The 20,976-nt window shown below is 43.9% G+C and overlaps 1 protein-coding gene across 6 annotated transcripts in view; it reads right to left on the minus strand.

Annotated features, from left to right (window-relative positions):
- SYNCRIP (synaptotagmin binding cytoplasmic RNA interacting protein) overlaps positions 1-18,134 on the minus strand; it is a 26,398-nt gene extending 8,264 nt beyond the window's left edge. For 3 of the 6 annotated variants that reach the window (XM_072331859.1, XM_072331860.1, XM_072331857.1), the window contains exons 1-10: positions 17,074-17,367; positions 15,725-15,884; positions 14,721-14,839; positions 14,434-14,541; positions 12,691-12,804; positions 12,430-12,606; positions 7,385-7,520; positions 6,301-6,506; positions 1,451-1,600; positions 91-212 (exon numbers count right to left, since the gene is read on the minus strand). In XM_072331859.1, coding sequence (XP_072187960.1) covers positions 91-212; positions 1,451-1,600; positions 6,301-6,506; positions 7,385-7,520; positions 12,430-12,606; positions 12,691-12,804; positions 14,434-14,541; positions 14,721-14,839; positions 15,725-15,872 — 1,280 coding nt within the window. In that variant the 5' untranslated portion in view covers positions 15,873-15,884; positions 17,074-17,367. Of the gene's footprint in view, positions 1-90; positions 213-1,450; positions 1,601-6,300; positions 6,507-7,384; positions 7,521-12,429; positions 12,607-12,690; positions 12,805-14,433; positions 14,542-14,720; positions 14,840-15,724; positions 15,885-16,143; positions 16,252-17,073; positions 17,368-18,019 lie in introns of those variants that run through there. The other 3 variants (XM_072331856.1, XM_072331861.1, XM_072331855.1) reach the window with 3 other exon arrangements.
- Between the last annotated feature and the right edge of the window lie 2,842 nt (positions 18,135-20,976).

The raw sequence follows: 20,976 nt of genomic DNA on the forward strand, positions 1-20,976 counted from the left end.
ACACTTACTAACTACCTAGAAGTTCTAGTTCTTAAGATCATACATGTCTTTCAGAAGTAATACAACACATGTGCATGCATTTACACTTACATCTGATTTTTAGCCGCTTGTCTCTGAGCTTTCCGTTCTTTCCTTTTTTGATCTGGTGGCTTAGCAAAAACAATTTCAATGTTTTCTCCCTCTAAATCTTTGCCATTCATTTCTTCCATTGCCTGAAGGAATTAACCAGACTTTAAATATACTTCTAAGCATATCTGGAGTTATTAATTTTATTCTATCCTTTAGAATATGCAATTTAAATGTTGTTATCCACAGCTAAAACAACAATATAAACCTAAAGAAGAGAATTAGACAGCATAATATTATGGGTTTCAGACAGTTATGCATTTCCTCTTAACTTGCCTCTGAAACCCAAGACTGCATGTATTAGTTTAAAAATCCTCCACTCAAAACTCTGAATAGACTTTACATCCTTCCAAGTTGTTTCAATTAATGAAGTGACAGAACTGCTTTCCAAAAAGACACTAAGGAAAAATTTGCAGTGAGGCAATATATTTCTACTGTCAGCATAAATGCAAACACTACTAAGACTAAAAAGTCAGTGCGGTTTTGTGCTTTTACACGTTACTTTGTTTTTTTAAAGCCAGAAGGAAAAAAGTAACAGTCTCATTCTCAATTAAGGAAGTCACAGTAATTGCTAAAAGTTCACTACAAGCAAGAGGAATCCTGAAGATTCTACAGCTTTTAAGGACTCAACATAGCCGAGCCTCAACAGAATGCGTATCCTGTGAGAAGACTCTTTCCATCATCTTCCTAAGCATCTGCTTCAAGGCATTTGGATGAACAAGTAAAGCTAAATCCCCTTGTATCCTGTATCCTCCCACAGGACATTAAAAAAATAATAATAAAAAAAATACACCACAGGCAGGAGAGGAAATGCACTTTCCCTTCCTAACAACAGATGACCAGAGAAAAGACCAGGCTAACAAAATCCAGGGGTGACAATTCCTCCGTTGTGCTGAACCTCTCATCAAAAAGAAAAGGTGCTTATTCTACACCATAAAAAAATGAAGTTTCTCTGTTCCTAGAAAACAGGCTTTTACCGAAATCAATATTGCTTGTCTTAGAGAAATGACTTTAGCGTCTACTGAAAATTCATTGAGAAGTCATTCAACTTCTGGCACTTTCTATTTCGAATTACAGGTATGATTATCTTAGATACTCATCAGAGAATTACTTAGGATACATGCATCTAAGATGCAGCTTTTCAAGCTAACAAACGCTTTTGTTTTTTTTTTTTTAGGAGATTCCCAGAGATGAATGTTGACAGCAAAAAATGCTTAGCACTCCTCCACAGACTTAGAAGAAATACATCATCTAAACTATATATATATAACTGTTTTCACACGTGCACAAGCATGCACACACAAGTACAGCCCTCTTCACGTACCTTTACAGCACCGTCCCGTTCATCAAAGTGAATGAAAGCGTAGTCTTTTAGCTTCTTCACTCGTTCTAGCTTTCCAAACTGACTGAAGGCTTTTTCTAGTATCTCCTCTGTTACAGTGTTGGCAAGATTGCGGACAAACAGAACTTTTACCTAGAAAACAAATCAGTTAAGATTTAGGAGTGTGATCCAAAAGACCAAATAAAGCTTTGCAAATTTGTTACTATTGGGAGCACTGAAAATATCCTTTAATTATAGTATTTAATGTATGTAGATATGGAAATTTATACGCTCCTATAAGCACAAGTTGGCTGCAAACATCCCTCGCTGCTAAAAATATGAGATCCGTTTTCAAACATGATTACATAGCACTAGCATCCTGAAAGTCAACACCGTTTTTGTTAATCTTTAAAAGAATCCCAGCAGCTCTAATTTTCAATTCAGGAACACTTTCAAACTTGAAAGAAGGCAAGCGAGATTGGTTACACACAAAACAATTAACTTATCAAAACATTCCATTGTTTAGACAGGTTTCTGCAGAACAGTCATCACTGTAATATCTAGGTCAGAGGTGACAGGCCTGCAGCTCTCAAGCTGCTTAACTTGTGGCTCCCAAGCTACAGCTACACCAAATACTAGAGCAGCAGGACTGTGCTTGCCTGAGAAACACTCAGTGACCTGAATCCACATCTAGAAGAGGAAAGAAACACAGAACGGGATACTGAGGCTGACACTGCCAGGCCACTTTTGGACTTTCACAAGTCAAGCTGAGCCCTTCGTTTAAGGAACAGCCACCTCCAACCAACTGAAAACCTGTTTCCTCCCCAAATCTTTCTAAAGCATGCAATATGGCTAGTAAACTCTATGAAGACTGCAACATGGCTTTTAAGGTCAGAAAGCCTGGTTAACTATCAAGTATTTACATATATCTGGTTAACTGCTGGACAGTGCTAAATCATCAGCCCAAAGCTCCATCTTAAAACAGTTGGGGGTTAACACAACAAAACACAATGCAGCTTGACAAATACATATATTAGACTATAATAGACCAAACAGCATGCACTGCACACCGGTGAAGTACATACATTAATTGGCTGATAGCATCTGCAAACGTGTCTCTGCATCCACCCTAACACTGCACTAAATGAACTGTGCATTATCACTACCTTTACCATCATCCCTGAGTTCTCTCTTGCATTCTGGGAGTCCCTTCCAGACACTGTCACTGTGTCCCAAAGTTATAGCGCTACTTTCCTACAGCGCAGCTGAAGATCTGCAACCTCTGTCCACACCCTCCCCCACTACTGAGGGTGATAAAAGCAAGCAAACGTGCTATATGACAGTATATGACTTCCCATTTCCAATCCTAAAGGTCAACACAAGTAACACAGGCTACAAAGGAACCAGAGAGCATGTTTCAACTTTCTGAAGTGAAACTATAATCCCTGCTCCTACAAAGTATAGGAATTTAGTACACCCAAACATCTAATTCTATGTATAAAACATAATTACTATGTATATGACCATGTAATTAGGTTACTAATAAACAGAACAGACTTCTATAAATCCTTGTCTCACTAGATGGCAGAGCTAGGATGGGATGAAAGGACACTACAGACCATATATCTGATCTAGATAATCAACTTCAGCCTTTGGCAATAGCTACCCTGGAGGATTCTCGGGGGATGAAAGAAGTCGCAGCCAGCTCCATAAGGAAAGCTCCTTCCTGTCCCATGTTAACATTTTTCAACGAGCCTTCCAAGCACAAGCAAGCCATCTTAACCATACCTTAATTCAAAAAGTGAACTACAAATGTTCTTTCACGTAACTGCCTGCTTTTAGAACTGCTATCTTTCACACCAATGTTGCTTATTCTTGTGCTTTAAGAAAGGATAAAAATCAGAGACGGTTCTCATAAGATTCCTAAGTAACCTTCAACAGTAAGTCAACAGCAACTGACATTCTCTGTGTCAGATATGATTACAAACCATAAAGATGATCATCTTTATCTTTTAGTACAAGTTGCACTAATGTGACACTTTCAAAGACACAAATAGTTTAAATTTTCTCCTGTGCAGTCAGATACATTGATCTCTAACACCTTTGTTGTTCTTACAGGTGAAATGCGGATCTGAACCAATCAACAAAGGTGCTAATGCTAAGAGAAAAACTGAAGCATGGGCTGAGTGATGATGAAATCACTTTTATTTCATTTAAGCTGAAGAGGTTTTAAGAAAAAAATGCAGTTGGTTAAGGCTCACGGGTGGTAACCAAGAATTCACCAATACACATCTAACAACCAATATACCCTGCTATTCTGCATGCAAATGCACAGCAGCATTGTGTCATAAATGCAGGACCCACTGCTCAAGATTGAACTACCCCCAAAACTTCTGGATCTGGTCCTTTTCCTCCTCCTACCTACAGCACAAACACTTCAAACTCTGTTACTACATTCTCCAGGGGTTAGTATCCCTATTTCCTGCCCTATCATCTACCAGGCAGCCATGAGAACCAGACTTTATTTAGCTACTTAAGCTGCCAATCCAGCACATGCTCTGTACCCACAACCATGCTACAGAAATAATTTAAAACATGAGCAGCATCAAAATGCTGCTTAGGAGAAAACTATCAGCACAACTACTTAAAAGTTACAAAAAAGGTTTGTTTGGATCAGAAATCAATTACTTCAACAACTACATTCATATACAATCTGTTCACACACGTACTAAACTCCTGTAGCATGCAGCCCAGCTTCAAAATCTAATCATCCACCTCAACACGCAGAAGATTCATATTTTAGGCAACACCCCTTTTAAGTGCTTCAGCATTTGGTAAGTATTCACCCACAAAATACACTCTGCAGCATTTAAACAAACTTCTGGAGGAGAAAGGGGCAAAAAAAAAACTTAAGAAAACATGTCAGAATTTAAGTTACCAGGTATTACTATATTGACAAAAAGACAAGCTTTTTTGCTAGGTTATTTCGAATGTCACCTTCATACTCTGGCTAAGCCAAGGTAAATCCGCCTTCCTCACCATTTGCTCTGATGGACTTTATTTTCTAGTAGTTTGGATGAGAAAACTGCAGATCAAATAATTACCCTAATAAAAGCAACCTTCTACTCTTTCAGCACTCCTCCCAAAGCCTTCTACCAAAGGAAGCATACAAGAGTCAAGCACTCTCCCTTTGCTCCTGAAGAACAGTGGTTGGGAACACCGATAGCCAACCTGCAGCTCACATGTGGGAGATGGCTGTGGCTACAGTAAGCAGCTTGGCTGCTTTGAAACCTAACGCAACAATAAACAACTTGAAGTATAACTAACACTTCTAGAAGTGCCAGATGCAATCCTTCCACATACATGTGGTAAGTGGGCAAGGAATAGATCCTCTGCACGTAACGGGAACAAACTAAGGGATGCAACAAACCAGAAAGGTCAGCCACCAGCACCCGTGTCAATTTCTGCCTTCAGACACAAGCCATGCACTCTATATTTCTTCACTATTTCTCATTCGCACATTTGTTCCTTTTTCCATCAACTGCATGTAATTGGCAGATGGTGCTGAAAATACACAAGTTCTTTCCTGCACATTTTTCACTTCCATGTCCCACTTAAATATGAAGTAACGCAAGGTATTGAAAGAGTGACACCTTAAAAAAATTATATGGGACAAAACACTACCAAGCTTTAATTTCTTCAGTCTTCCATTCCTTACACTTGCAAGCTTACCACAGAAAGACACTGATGGGGACTGACATCCCTTCCACCTCCCACTTAACTATGTGATCAAGTCATCAGAAGTTCTTTAGTTTAACAGTATGTTGCATTAGGATGGCTCTCTTTTGAGCCAAGAAATTCAGACAGAGATGCAGGAAGTGCCACTCTCAACAGATTCTTTCCTGCTGCTGATCAACTACAATACTTAGCAAGAAAAACAAAGCCTGAAAACAGAGTACTCCAAAATGCTTCTGCAATGCCCTTACTACAAAAGCAGACTATTTTTTTCCCCTAAAAGTGAGCCCCTGTTCCAGCCCTTTTTTCTTATGGACCAGCACAGAGGAGATTCTCGGCCAAGTCATCTTACTAGGCCCATCAAAGCAAAACTCCAGCAAGTGATTTGTCTTAGATGAAAGTAAAAGCACAGGCAAAAAGCAAGTAAAGAGATGAGGATAAGAGCTAGCTAAGAGTTTCTATCAAACAACCCAGCTACACAATAGAACTGAAAACAACAGACTCGGATATTATCTGATGGGAAGAAAAATCAGGCAATCCATTTCTACAGCAAAATATCACACGTATAACGGAAGTGCTGGAGTCTACTTCAAAATGTTAAGAGTTCAGACTTAAGCTTAACTAAAATAGTCAAAACCCAGTAAAAAAAAAAAAAAAACAAGAAAAAAGATACATAGTTCAAAATACAAAATAATTGGTCAGCTTCTCAAAAGCTATTGCTACATCTCTGAAAAGTCCAATCTGCACATCTTAAATGTTTCACTTCTTAAGTTATAAACATGCATTTCCAGGGTTACAAATCATTCAAGCTTGTTCTCTGACCACAGCCACATTTCTGTGCAATCAAATCTTCAGCTACAAAGCCATCTGTATTTTTGGAGTCACCACATCCACTTCCAGAGGAGAAATTAAGTACACCAGCAGTCAGTAGTTATTTAAAAATTCACATCAATTCATATATGTATATGAATATATATATATTTTTTAATCTCTTCAACAATACCTCTTTCTTTCAAGACGACTGACAGATGTTATTTAAACATGGGCTAATATCAGGAAATACTTACTCTGGAACAAGGCACTTTAATTCTATTACGTTTCTCTTACAGCTTTATTACCTTTGCCATGACTTCGGGATCTGGGTCTTCTATAGGGTCGGCCCATTCAACTGTAACAACATTTCCCCAGACTTTCACTTTGCCGCTCATTAACCTACGTCTGGCCTGAGCAGCAGTTTTGTGATCTTCATATTCAAGGAAACAGAAACCCCGGTTCTTTTTCTTGTCATCAGGCTGATGATACAATATAACATCTGTAAGGCCCTCTGAAATTAAGCAAAGAATTCATTTATTTGTTATGGCTTTAGTCTACGACTTGATGTTCACAAGTAGAGATTATGTTTCTGGGAAGTACACATCTAACCAGGGGTTCCAAAAAGCATGACCATGCTGGACTTTTGAGACTATGAACATATTAAAGTTTCCACACTTTCAAGAGCAACATCTCCAAGAAGATGTTAGGCTATCCCAGCTTAGCAACCCTTTTATTAAGTGAGGAAAGCTTAGAAACTATGGAAGAGTACCTTTCATCTCACTGACCAGAGGAGGGAGGGCAGCCATAAAGTTGTGTTTTGTAACTCCTCCTCTCAAACCCCTATGTCACAACACTTATCAGCATGTGCTTTTTCCACGGATGTCCAAAGAACAAAAGGTTAAACTTGCATGATTTCAAGACATCTAAAGAGTTCAGTGTTGCTCCAGGAAACCTGAAGTATAGCATTCAGTAACAGAAGCCATAAAACGTTACCTTTTCAAGTCTATATGCTATCAACAAAAATAGATCCTCATCAAAACGCTAACAATTCTGAAGTGCAAAACTAGTTATGTTCTTTGGTCTGCTTCAGTTCTGTCTTGAAAAGTTTTTGGAACACCTGTTAGTACTGAAACAATTAAACCACGCATTTGTTTGAATGGCCTTGCTAAACATTACGCATATCTCAGTAAAACTGGACCTACACACCAAGTCTAATTACAGATTTTAGCCCTTGGCACAGTACATTAAACAACAACCCATAAATCCCAAAAGTCAAGGGAAATGCTAAGTCCTATCAGTCATCATCATTCAACAAGATAAAGGTGGCAAAAAGTTCATTACTGATCACACCTGACACCTCCCAGCTCAATACAACAGTTACTGCATTACCTGTTACTTTGCTGAATTCTTCAACAATTTGCTCCTTGGTTTTACTCTTAGGAATAGAACCAACAAAAAGTCTATTATTGGCAACAGAGATGCATACACCGATGTGTTTTCCAGAGCGAATTTCGTGATTGTTGTACTGAAAAAAAACAACAGATAACCATTAGTTGGATAACTTTCATTCATCTCCAACAGCAGCACTATCAAATACTTCACTTCTAAAAGTATAACACCTAGTAAGGTATATATTCTTTGACATTTAAAACATTCTTATGAGATACACTCAATTGTTTTGCACTATAACTATGTTCCCTAGACTGCTTTCACAGCGCCAGCCAATGACTACCTTTCCCTTTTTGTTCAAGCCCAATTTCTCAATGCAAGTTTCTTTAGATTAATTGTGGAACTATGAAAAGATACGATTATGTCCAGGTCACAACAGGCAAGGGCAATCCTTTCACAGCAGCACAGAAACAAAATCCAAGTTCCTCTACAGATTGCATCTGTGATTTCTTAAACCGAATTGTGTATAATAGAAGACAGGTGTTGCAATTAAAGTCAGATTCCCTTCCAAAGCTCTGTAGTTCACAAAAGACAGACGGCCACGATCAGGTCTTCTCCGCAAAGCATGCAAGAGCAATTGCTGAATTCTTTCCAAAGCATGTAGATTACACACAGACAATAAGCAGCAGAAAGAACCTTCCACTGCTTTGAAATCCTAAGATTTCTGTTCAAATGCCTATCCCAAAACACGCAGCCTGAACATACCAGCAGTTCAAGGGGAAAAATATACACCATTGCAGACAACTGCTGACAAAGAAAGTGCCTTTCACTAGGATGCAGACAGACATATATCATCAAAATAAGCAGCAAGGAGGTCAAATGGTGGCACATCAACACGTTTCCAATTGCAAGCCCAGCAACAGGCAGTTCTTCAGTTAGGAAAATGACTTTTGTGGTCAGTGTTTTATCGACAAATAGTAGAGTAGCATTTCAAAATTTAACCCAGCTATTTAATCTAGCAAGTGGTTTTGTGCCTGGTGGCACACTTCCCCACATATGCAAAAAGTCTTCCATACCCCCTTCCTGCTTGGTGCACTAAAAATGAGGGTGAAGATGTACTTTTACTTAGACATACACGTAGTAAAAAAAAACAAAGAAACCTGTGTAACTGTCAAAGCTATACAACTGTAGCAGAAGTGAGCTGAGAGAGCTCTAGATGCAGAAAGGATTTTCAGTGGCATATCTCCAACCAGTTACGTAGCAAAACATAGTAAAGTGCAGCAAAAAAGCATCTCCGTATCTCTTGACTGCGTGGCAGAGGAAGACTTGATTTTAAAGTTGGAAACAAAGCCACACAGCAGTACGAGAAGGTTGCGGGGTGACCTCATTGCAGCCTTTCAATACCTGAAGGGAACTTACTCCCAGGAGGGGAGTAAACTCTTCGAAAGGGCTGATAATAGCAGGACTAGGGGAAATGGTTTTAAGTTAAAAGAGGGAAGATTTAGGTTGGATGTTAGGGGGAAGTTCTTTACTAGGAGAGTGGTTAGCTCCTGGAACAGGCTGCCCAGGGAGGTTGTGGATGCCCCGTCCTTGGAGGTGTTCAAGACCAGGCTGGACAGGGCCCTGGGCAACCTGATCTAGTAAAGGCGTATGTTTTGTAAAGGCCCTGCTAGGCAGGGGGGTTGGAACTACATGATCCTTGAGGTCCCTTCCAACCCGGGTCATTCTGTGATTCTGTGATGTTTGATAGCTGTGAACACTGATAGACTTGTATGCGCTAACAAAGAAACCAGTTATAACAGGGAAAAAAATCCTTTAAAAGAAACACCTTTAAAAAAAAAAAAAGGAAGCCCCTTACGTGTCTGGATACAAGACACAAAAAAGATGCTTCTTCAATGGAATACACAGGTCAGTTTTATCCAGTACATTATCTTGATGTCCCTTTTAAAATCTAAGAGTGAAGTCTGACTCCACCTATAATCCAAATGACCCTCCCACACCTTGTAATAAGAACAACTCTTAATTATCCTAACACACTGCAATTGCACACCGAAATCAGTTTTTCATGCCACAATATATTAACTACTATTTTCTATCGCATGTTTCTCCTACTTCTGACAAGGCAGCCTGCAATTAGGTGCTCCTAAGTATACAGCTGGTGCTTTTTAGGTAAATAGTTAGCAAACTTAGATAAGGCACACACAGGCCCGATTCTGGATTAAGTGCTACAACAGTCAGGCCACAAGATTAGCAAGGTCAGCATAATGCTTTTCTCTCCTGTCACCACTGAATCCACGCCCAAAGCCAACAGAGACATTAGTATCCTGTAGACACTACAGAAGGCGCTTTTTCTGCTGAGTTCTTCAAGAACCTATTCACAGACGGGTGAAGTAAGGTTATGATCTGGTTTGCCATTTCATTCACTTTCACCCACGGTTTATTTCTAGTGGTGAACAAGCTGCACTGCTGTGCCTAGCTGGAAAACTGCTTCAAGGGAATGCTTGCATAATTCACCTGTACTTTGATCAAACTTCTATTTTCTCTGGTCAAAAAATACTTCAAATTATAGCAGCATAAGGTATACATTCTCCCACAAGCTTAGCCCCCTGGTTCTTATTTCCATGCATGCCCACAGTAACACTAATCCTTCCAAAATAACTTCCAATCTGAAAACTAACAACTTGATATGAAACAGCAGAAAGAACTGAGTGCGTACGTGTATAAAACCAACTGGAACACAATGCTCAGAGTACAGAATCAGAAGGCAAACCAGACACGTCGACAGAGAAGAGATGCCTGAAAGAAGTCACACCCAATTTCTGACAGGTGGTGCTTGAGTGAACAACACTTGAGATGCCACTTAGGCAGCCGGCAACAGGGCAGAGATGGTGGACTACACACTGGATGAAGTACCAGAAATAAAATTAACTGCTGTTCATATCTTTAGGTCTCACTGGTATCAAGCCACAGCACCATTCCATTGTTTGTCTGAAGCACAGCATCAAAGTTACTTCAAACAAAATTTGGGGAGCTCTCCCTTTTCAAGCTGCTAGTGCTATGTGTTAACAAAATAAGAGCTTCAACCATTTAAGTCTAAGATTTCTCCTGCTAAATGAAGATGTCGGTATTTTCTGCTGTTTGGGTACTGACGAAACTTTATAGCTGCCTCTTACAACCCAGAAATCTAAGTCAATGCACTGACATCTAGCCTCATTTAGAATCCTAAATGGGGGTGAAACAAAAGCCACCAGGAAGAAAATGGGAAATAGAAGAGAATGATTACTATCTCACTGTATCCAGAAAGCTGCAAAACCAATTTCCTATAGATCCGAAGGTTTTATGCAGCAGCAAAAAGAACACTGCGGGTTAAAATAGCAGGATTTTAAAACAGCTGACCAAGGGTTCAGTGTAAGAGAACTTTAGTTACCCGTCCCACACGTGTCACTAATAGAAGTCACCAATCCACTATTTTCAGCAGAGCTCCACAGACATATTTCGCTGATTCTCATGCAAGTCACTCTTTGACAACTTGGGCAACTTCTAATACAACAAGTCAGCCAGCCTGCTATAGTCAAGACCACTCAAAAGCTAAACTTCATCCTGTGGCATTTGTCAGAACTAACCCTGAGAGGTTAGCACGAAGACTGAAAATCTGCCCTATCATTCCTAACACTTTTCAACTACTCCCCTCAGTAGGTATCTAACTGAAAGACGGGTAACTGCTTTATTTTTTTCCTGCTGATCAAAGATCAAGCGTACGGAGGCATTAATTACCTTCCTCCCTTGTATCACCGAGTGCAAGACTGAGGCCAGGTATCTGACATGTTACTTCTAGGGAAACAAATGACTTCTCAGACCTTCAAAGAAATACGCTGCGCTTAAGCAAAATGCAGCTGAGGAAAAAACTCTTTGATTAATAAGGACCTCTGGTAACATATTTGACTTGTTCCACTCTTTTGGTAAGTCATGTGCACAACTCTGAAGAGTTTACACACATTATAAATAGCTAAGCTGACAATGAAAGTACAAAGAGGTACATGCAAACAGCTGAGTTTTCCCAAGTGTATTTGGATTGTGCACAGGCATACTGAACATTCTTGTTTAAAAAGTTAAGCAGCAGATACCACTCGTTTTTTGTACTTCCACGTTTTTGTTTTTAAGACATTTCAATACTTTTCGGGAGACAGCCTTATTTGTCTCTATCAATTGATTTTTATCATTAATGTGTCAATAAGGTAACTTCAGTGGCTAAGATGCGCCCTATTAAAGAAGAGAGATTTTAACCCTACTGGGTCTATACAGTATCAATATAACTCAGAATAAGCAGGGTTCACACTCTTAGGATCACCTCAGCCACATCAACGCAGCAGCAACTAGCTCAAAAAGATTCACATCTCACTTAACTAGAAAGACAAAAGATGAGGGGGTCTTTAAGAAAGAAAAGCTTGCTCATAAGGAGCTGTCTATTATATCATAATACTTCACACCTCTGTCTACACAGTGTAAACGTTTTAACCCGTAGCTTTTCTGTCATTTTCCAGTCTGCTCAAACAGACAGTGCTGACCTTAAAAGTGATTCTCTCTCCTCTGAAGTATCTCATGAAATTGTGTGAGTTTAGACATATTTTTCTACCGTGGTGCCCTCTGCTGGTACATGAGCAAAGCAGAAATCATACAAAGCCCGACCAACTCCTTTACACTGCAGCAACTCAATCAGCGCTTCCTTCAGAACTCATCCAAACCCTGACAGCTCAGAAGCCACCACTGCTAACACAGCTTTGCTATACAGTAAAGGCACACCTAACTGGACCAAACTTACTTCTTTTTTTTATTTGTTATCCTGTCCCTAACACCTGTCCAACAAAGATTTACATTCACAATAACGTAGAAATACTTTTAAATGCCAAGCGGACATTTGTGAAATGATATAACAATGACACAGCTTAATTTTAAGCATTCAGACATAAGCATAAGGGCAACTGCTTAAAAGCCACGACGTTCTTACCAAAAAGGAAAACAAACAAAAGGCAGATGAAGAAACTTACCAGCTTAACAGCCTCCTGAGCTGCTTCTTTAGTACAAAATGTGACAAAAGCATATCCTCTATTTAGACCAGTTAATGGATCCATCATTAAGCGGAGATCCCATATAGGTCCGGCTTTCTCAAATAATGGAACAAGTTCATCTTCAAACAAATCTCTTGGAATCTTACCTACAAATATCTACAACAGACACAGAGTGTTGCTTACAAAGAAAAAATACACCCAAGAAATACAAATGTGCCTACATAAGTATCTCCTCCTCACCTCTGTTCCAACAGAAGGCTGCTGTCCTGAATATACAGACTCTGGAGGAGGCCCGCCATACTTTCTCTGTCCTGTAGTCACATCAAGAGTGTAGCCGGTTCTTTCCAAGAGTGCCTGCAAATATAAAACCCAACATTTTAAAATCATATGGAAATTTGGCTGAGTGAGATGTACTTCATTCACAGACAACAGACATGCCTAAAATTCATGTTTAACAGTATTGCTTTGAAATTCTCACAGGCGATCAAGCCTAGTGCTTCAACAAGTAACTTGCAGAACAATTACTCAAATTGCCATGAAAAGAAACAGTAGAAAATAAGGAGGTTCACATGGAGTTTTCCCCAATTCCTTCATTTTCATACACACACACGCAAAAAAAAAAGGAGGCCAAGCATTAGAACACTGAGCTTCCCTTTAATTAGGAAGATCTTAGCAGCCCGAGCCACTTCTTGTTTTGGCATGCCCAATCCTGCAAACGTTTATGCAGAGAAGTTCCCTTCACTTAATGAGATTACTCATAAGTGTGAAGCTAAAGAACACATGTTCAACTGCTTACAACTCCTGGAACACTAACAGTGTTCTTTCTGCTTCAGGTATCCCACCACTCAAGTGGTAATAAAACTTCCTTCCTCCTGCAATGCTGTCCCTCCTCCTCCCTTCAATTCCTTGTGGGAAAATACAGCAGTGCAGCACAACTGAGCTTCGCTACCATCCCTGCACACAGCTACAAATACGCTACCAACTAAAAACTGAAGTTCACAATACTGATATCTGCAGAAGTTCCTCAGAAAAGTGGCTTTTCTTGATAATTTTGTACAAAGACAAACCAACTCTGCATGCACAGGAACTGCTCGCTTAACAACTCATAATCAGAAGTTGATTTCACAACTGGAAAATTGCAGAGCAATTTTAAATGGTGGAGCCATCAGCACTAACAGCTGTGATACTTGAAGTTATTTAATACATATTGTCGATGCTGTATGTGGCATTGACAAGAACCGTGAACCAGTTGTTTAATTATTATAATTAATTGCACCCCAGCCTCAAAATCAGGAGAAAAGAGACATGCCAGTTTTCCAATCTACATACTTATTTTTAATCTGTATCATGTGGATTTTCCACTTTATTCATATAAAATTAGAAAGACTGCCTCAACTTTCCAAGATTTCAACTAAACACACTTCTTTTCCCTTTCCTTTCCATTTGGTAAAGCTGCTTATCACAGCATCTAATGTAAACTGTAGTACACCTAACTCCTGTCACAAGCGTTTCTTGGTATTAGAAGACTCACGTGAAGAAATAAAGTATTCTTTAAGACAATTTTGACACAAATATTATCTCCCCGTTGTGGAGTTGCTTTAAATCTGAACTGAGAGAAGAAAACCAAGCCAGTAGCTAAAGTTATGTACTTGGAACTCAAATACCTATGCTGACAAGTTTCCTACAACTTCTAACTGTGAAGCAGTCTAACTGTCCCAACAAGCCAACACACAGCACGTAAACCAAACTGACAAATGCTTTTCATGTTTCAATACACGTTCAGTTCTAGTAACAGACAGATTAAGTTCTTTTAAAGACACAACCTAAGATGAAAGCATAAATGAAAGCTCATAAATAACGACAAATGGTCTATAAGATCCCTTATTAGGAAAGCACGGTTCCTTAAAACTTAAGATCTCTATCACAATCACTTTGAAAAAACAACAACACAGTCTTTGTAGCTTTTATCTTTCAGTCACATACCTTAATTTTTGCCTCATCTGGTCCTTTGCTAGAATCTGCCACCTTGGTCCCCTGTTTTTCCCTCTGCCTGTATGTCTTCATGACTCCACATAAAAAGGCACTTTTGTTCTGCAAGAGATGCATTAATCTTCAGTTCTGCAAACATTACAAACCAGAACCTAATTTTGCCTTGAACTTCCACAGAACACATTTCACATATGATTCAGTGAAGAGGTTTAATCAAACCTTTTGTCAGTCTACCAGCAGTTTATCCCTCACCAATTATATTCCGAATTGCTTAATGTTACCTGAACATGTGAGAGATCACTGTCTTTAAACTGCTGAAGCACTGCCAATGCACCTTCTTCATTAAATTCCTTCAAAGCTTCAATAGCTCTTTCATCTAGATCACTATGTGCAACTAGCCCTAGAGAAAAGAAAAAAAAATTACTAATTACATTTGGGTAGCAATCTGTTTCATCATATTTAACACACCTAATATACTTCAGTGTCCCCTGAACCAACTGCTGGCTAAAAGTAAGTTGCTATACCTAAGAAATCACTCCGTTCCATAAGTTAAAATTTAAGTGCGCTTTGCTTACTTTTATCCAGCAGTGTCAAAAACATAAGAATTAGATTAAGAGTTACTGCATTTATGTATTTGAATTCTCAGAAATGCACGTCACATGGGGCAGGTTTAGTTTTGGTATCCTTAAGTTGAACTCCAAAGGATCTATCAGAATCTGACTTAACTTGATGAGCAATGTACTGTGGTGACTGGGAGAAGACTGCAAACTGCAGCACTCAAAGCGACCACAACAACACCAAAATCAAGCTTTACTATGCTACTGCCATGCCTGACAGGCAGAATACAATGATAATCTATGAGCTCCAGTACCATGCCACAAAGCATCATTTGACTTGATGACTACCGAGGCTTCAGTGACCTGACGTTATCTACAACTACACTAAAAACACACGAAGCCCACATCACCTGCTCCTTCTAAGTGTCAGCTGTTGCCTATCCCAGGTAGTACTATGCTTACACTCACACTTCTCTTTCCCACCACCCACCCCAAGCAGCTTGGCCCAGACTGGTCTCTGGGAAACACCATGACAAACTAAAACACTGAATGACAAAAACAAACAAACAAACAAAAACAGCCACAAAAAAACACCACGTATTTTGTTAAGACTGAAGTTCTCGTACTTCTAGAAACCACGTGAAGTTGCTCAGTTAGCCCAAAGACAGCAGCAGAAGCCAGTGAAATATTCTAGGACCCAGGAAGGTTTTGCAAGTTTCATTGCTTACCTGCCACGTAAATTTCATCTAGTTTTTCAGCAACTTTCTGTGGTAAACCAGCATCAAGCAATGTCTGGAAGTGCTCAGAATGGGTAACCGCAGCAGAAGTGTCCATTGGCTCTTCAGTACCGTTCCCATTCACATGTTCAGTAGCCATGTTTCCAGATATCTGTTCAGACGCGAGAAGCAGAATCATTAAGCTACGAACAGCTTCAAGCAGAACAATTCAAGTGACAGCACGTGCAGCAGCCCACCCAATTCCTGCGAACAGACAGCGGAGCACTTCCCGGATACTTTCAGCTTCCAGAGATGCACGGAATTCCTCAAAAGGAGCCTTGACACAAAGGGAAGCCCTAACGCCGCTGCCTGGCGGGGGCGGGGTGGCTCTCACTGCAGGTTTTACACAACGCAGCCAGACACTGACTCACCTCGCCCGCTGTCTCCGTAACGCGCTCCCCGAGAAGCTCCCAACAAGTTCGGGACGGAGCACGGAGCCAGCGGCGGGGGCGGGAAGCAGCGAACCGCCGCGTTCCGTCACCACCACCGCCGCCCGCCCCCCCCGGCCCCACCGACCCCCGACCCCGCGCGGTCGCGTTCCCCTCCCTCCCGCCCGCGCCGCCGGCCGGACCGGGCCGGGCCGGCATAGAAACAAAGCGCCCGTTCCAGCCCGCACCCTCCCACGGCGGCAGCGGCGGCCGCCATGAGCCCGCTGGAAACACGTGCTCTGCGCGCTCAGATGTCCTACAACTTCCTCCAGTGACCGACTTCCCCCTCCCCGCCGCGCTCCCGGGAACAGGAGGAGCGGCTCCCCCCCGCCCGCGCCCCGGCCCTTCCCCACCTCTCGCCCGATTCCCCCCGGAGCGCGGTTGCAACACCGCGGGCCCGATTTCACCACCGGCCCGGCCGCTCCACGCGCCTCCCGGCCGCGCCGCCGCCGAGCCGCGCTTCCCCCGAAACAATGCGGGGCCGCGCCGCCAGCCCCCAGCAGCCCCGGCCCGGGCAGAGCGACCGCGCTCCACCCCGGGAGGCGAACGAGCCCGGCGGCTCCCGCGGCGCGGCCCGTGACGGGTAATGAATGGCGCGGCGGGGCCGGCGGGACAATGAAGCAGAGCCACGCGTCCCGCACGGGGCCGTCCCCCCCCGCCCGCCGGGCCTACCCGCGGCCCCGGCCCGACCCGCCGCCCCCCCCTCCGCCGCCCGGAGCGGGGCCCCGGCGCTCCTCCACCCGCGGCGCGGCGCCGCCCGGCAGCGCTGAGGGCCCGCCGCGCGCCCCCCGCCCCTCAGTCCCTCCCGCCGCCTCAGCCGGGCCCGGCCCGCTCCCGGCCCCGCTCCGAGTCGAGCCCCCGCCCGGCGCTGACCTGCGGCTGCGGGGGCAAAACGCCGTGCGAAGGGGCTCGGGGCGCGGCTGGCGGCTCGGCGTGCTGAGGAGCTGCCCCCCTTCTCCGCTCCCTCGGTGTGTCCGGACAGTATGCTGGAGCTGGCGTAAAATGGCGGCCGCTCGAGCGCTCACGCCGCTGCTGGCACCAACCCCAGCCCCTTCCACTCGGCTCGGGGGGGGCGGGGGGGGGGAGGTGGGGGGGGGAAGCGAGGAGGAGGCGCCGCGCGCGCTGGCGCAGCCCCAAACCCGGGGTCTCCCAGGCAGCTCCGCAAGGGTTATCGCCTCGCCCCGCCCGCCGGGCTGCCCGCGCGCGCGCGCTCCCGCCCCGCCGGCCCCTCCCTCCCCCGCGCGCCCCGCGGAGCGCCGCCCCCTCCCGTCCCGGCGGGAGCACGCGGGGCTCGCGCACGCGTAGACTCGCGCGCTGCCGAGAGGGGAGGCGGCGGCGGGACGCGCCGAGTTGGGGGACGGCGGGGCGCGCCTGGCGGCGTCTTCCGCACCTCCGTGGCACCTGTGCGGGAACCGCTCGGAAAGAACAAACAATAAAAGCGGTGACAAAGGCGCCGCGCCACGGAGCTCCGCGGCGGGCGGGACGCGATTGGGTGAGCGGCCGTTCCCACGGTGCGCAGGTGGCACAAAGGGGAGCGCCGCGGCCAGAGGCGGGGAGTCCCGGCCCGCGGCGGGGGGACGGGAGGAGACAAAGCCACGCAGACAAAGGGAGGGGAGAGCGGCGCTTTGTGTGGCTGCCGGCCAGCCCGCAGCCCGGCATCCAGCCCGCGGCCGCCAACAGGGAGGCGCCGCGCCCCGTCCCCTCCGGAGCGCCACGCGGGGCCGCCCCGCCTCAGGGGGGCAGCGGTCCCCCACAGGCGGCCGCCCCCGAATCACCGCTCCCCGCCCGGAGCTCCCCCTCGCCCCGCTCCTGCGCTCACCTCGCTCCGCCCGTTCTCCCAACGGCAGCTCCTCGGAGCGGGGATCTCCCCGCGCGGAGCCCCGAGGGCACCGCCGTTACTCGGAAAGGCGAGGCCGGGAAATGGGCTGTCAGCGGGGGCCCTCAGAGCGTGCGCTCATGGCGCGTTTTACTTCCTAATGCCGACATGGAAAGCGCATCGAGCCACGTTTAGGGCGTTGTCAGATGTACGTCCCTGATGTGGGAGCCTCCTGAATTGCAGTTCCCGACAGCCCTAGCTTGCAAACCTTACAGAAGCCAACCCCGTCAACTCTGCCAGATCCGCAACTCCAGAGAAAGACAAAATCCAGGCAGGAAGGCACGCTAAGTATTACTCACTTCCTCCAGGGCATCACATGGACGAACTATCGCCTCACAGCCCAGCACGACACCTTCAGCATCTCCAGTGCATCAACCCCCCCCCCCCTCAGAACGATATAGAGGAGCAAGCACAAGCAGCAGCTACAGCCCAGACTCACTGCCAAGAGCTATTCATGAGCTGCTGCGTACATACACATAACAAAACTGCTATCCAGTGACACGGGAGCAAAATCTCTTCAAGCTTTTGTGATACCACGGGAATACATTAAAACCTTTACCACTCCCCACCGTATTTTAAAAAATAAATAATAATTTAAAAAGAACATCTGTGCAAAATAAGCCTTTCTGAAGAGCAACCGGTTAAAAAAAAGAAGGAAAAAAATCCATTATTTTTAGTGAAAAGTTGCTGTGTTGTTAATCATAGGTGGAAAACAAGCTTGTAAGCAAGAGGGAGAACAACTTTTTACAACACCTGGCAAAGGGGGAATGGTTTTAAACTGAAACGGGATAGATTTAGGTTAGATGTTAGGAAGAAATCCTTTAATCAGAGGGCTGTGAGGCACTGGCACAGGTGCCCAGAGCTGTGGATACCCCAGTTACTGAGGGTGTTGGAGGCCAGGCTGGTTGGCACCTGGGCAATCAGAGCTGGTTGGGGTCAGCCCTGCCCACAGCAGGGGGTTGGAAACGGTCCCTTTCAACCCAAGGCATTCCATGATTCCATTCTTTATGATAATATTTTATGCCCTTCAGAAATGAAGAGGTTTTAAAAATGCAGCTTTCAGATTAGGTAATATTGGTGGGAACCTACAAAAACAAATTGATAGACTATTTTTATTATTGTTATTAATACAGCACCCAAGTGCTTTATTATCAGCCATTTCCAGAAGCTGAGGTGTTTACAATACACATGTGAGCCAGAGCATGTCTAAAGTTCATAAATGGATTAATTCATTGAATGGAGTAGTACTTCCCTAAGCTCTGTCAGTGGAGCTGGCTAGCTACAGATGGCAGAGTGCTGAGAAAGAAATTGCCATTTTCAGGCTCATTTTAGAGGGGGAAAAAAACCCCACTTTAACGCATATTCCCTTTCCTTCATCAAATGGAAATGTAAAAAATGACTAGGACAAGCACAGATCTGCACCACAGCCATATCGTGGCTTTTTAGCTACTGAAAAACCCAGGAGACTCAGCTGCAGTGGGTTTCTTACCTTCAGCTTCTACAATGCCTATTAGGATGGTATGGAATTATCTTCCGCGTGCACACCAAATTTAGGCTTATCCAAATAATTGCTTAAAAGCAAGTGCCAGAACGCGCTGGCTACAATTAGTGCAGTCAACGACCAGTCATACAGCAAATATCACTCCTTGTAATAACGATGCAAGTCTCCTGTCCTACATCTGTCATAGAACTATATATATATATTTATACACACACACACACCCACGTTGAAAGCCTTGAAACAACTCTTCTGAGCTTTTCCCCCTTTACTTTCTGCTTCTCTGCTATGAGTCCCAGTGAAACAGTACTGGACTGTTAAGTCTTTGAAGTGCTTCATTCCTTCTCTCCAATACCAAGTAGGTTTTTCTTCTCTGCGTTCAGTGTTTCCTCCAATGCACACACATACACACACAGAGGTACATCCTGCCCCCAGTCAAACATTCCAGAGCTAACTTCAAGAAAGGCACAACAGCAACTGCAAAAGGTACATTAGTTCACATTCCACTGCTACCTTTAGCTTTTTTTCCCCCCCAGTTTAAGTTACAAGTTTTTAAGGCGTTTATCAGACATGGGCTCAAGAGCTATCATTGTAGAATTCAATGCATTTCACAGCACGCTATAGATTCAAACATGCAAAGATGTGGAGTAGGAGAGCACTCTATTTTAGCACGCTCACAAAACAGCAAAATTGCTTCTCTGTGTACGAGGAAATGCAAACTCAAAGGCATCTCAAGCTATTATCAGTCAGAAAACAGATGCTGAGACTTGTAACAAGGAACTACAACGTGCCCTTTGCTTAGCAGTAACAGAGAAAAGCATTAGGAGGTATTCAAGAAGGACAAGGAACAAACCAGCAAATCTCTGTACTACTTTATAGACTCACATTGTGCCAGCCTTTTCAACACCACATGCAGTTCTAATTCCTCCACTTAACAAAAAGACAGAGAAGAGGAAGCTGCATAGAAAAGCATAACAAGGATGCTCAAGAGGTGGATTGCACTGACTAAATTGACTAGGGATCTTCAACATGGCCAAGAGACAAATCAAGGAACAATGCAGTACTACAAAGCCAGAAGCATCGTGGAGAGAACTGGGGAATAGCTGTTCACCCCTTCTTCTAACTGGACCAGATGGACCTGGCAAATAACAAGCTCAGAAGAGCTATTTCTGCACACACGTAGCTACAGCGGGGAGTTCAGTGTCACATGAAATTGCAGCTATCAAGTTTGTAGCTGAACAGAAGAAATTCCCATCTAAAATTATTATAATGCAAAGATCACTCTAATTTAAATTCTGCAGCAACATTCAGTAGTGTAGGCTGTGAGAGCACACCAAAAGTACCATCATACCCATGCATGCCCCGATTTTGCCTATTTCCCTTTGCAAATGCCCACTGCCAG

This window comes from Excalfactoria chinensis, chromosome 3 (assembly GCF_039878825.1).
Source record: "Excalfactoria chinensis isolate bCotChi1 chromosome 3, bCotChi1.hap2, whole genome shotgun sequence".
In the NCBI taxonomy this organism is placed as follows: domain Eukaryota; kingdom Metazoa; phylum Chordata; class Aves; order Galliformes; family Phasianidae; genus Excalfactoria; species Excalfactoria chinensis.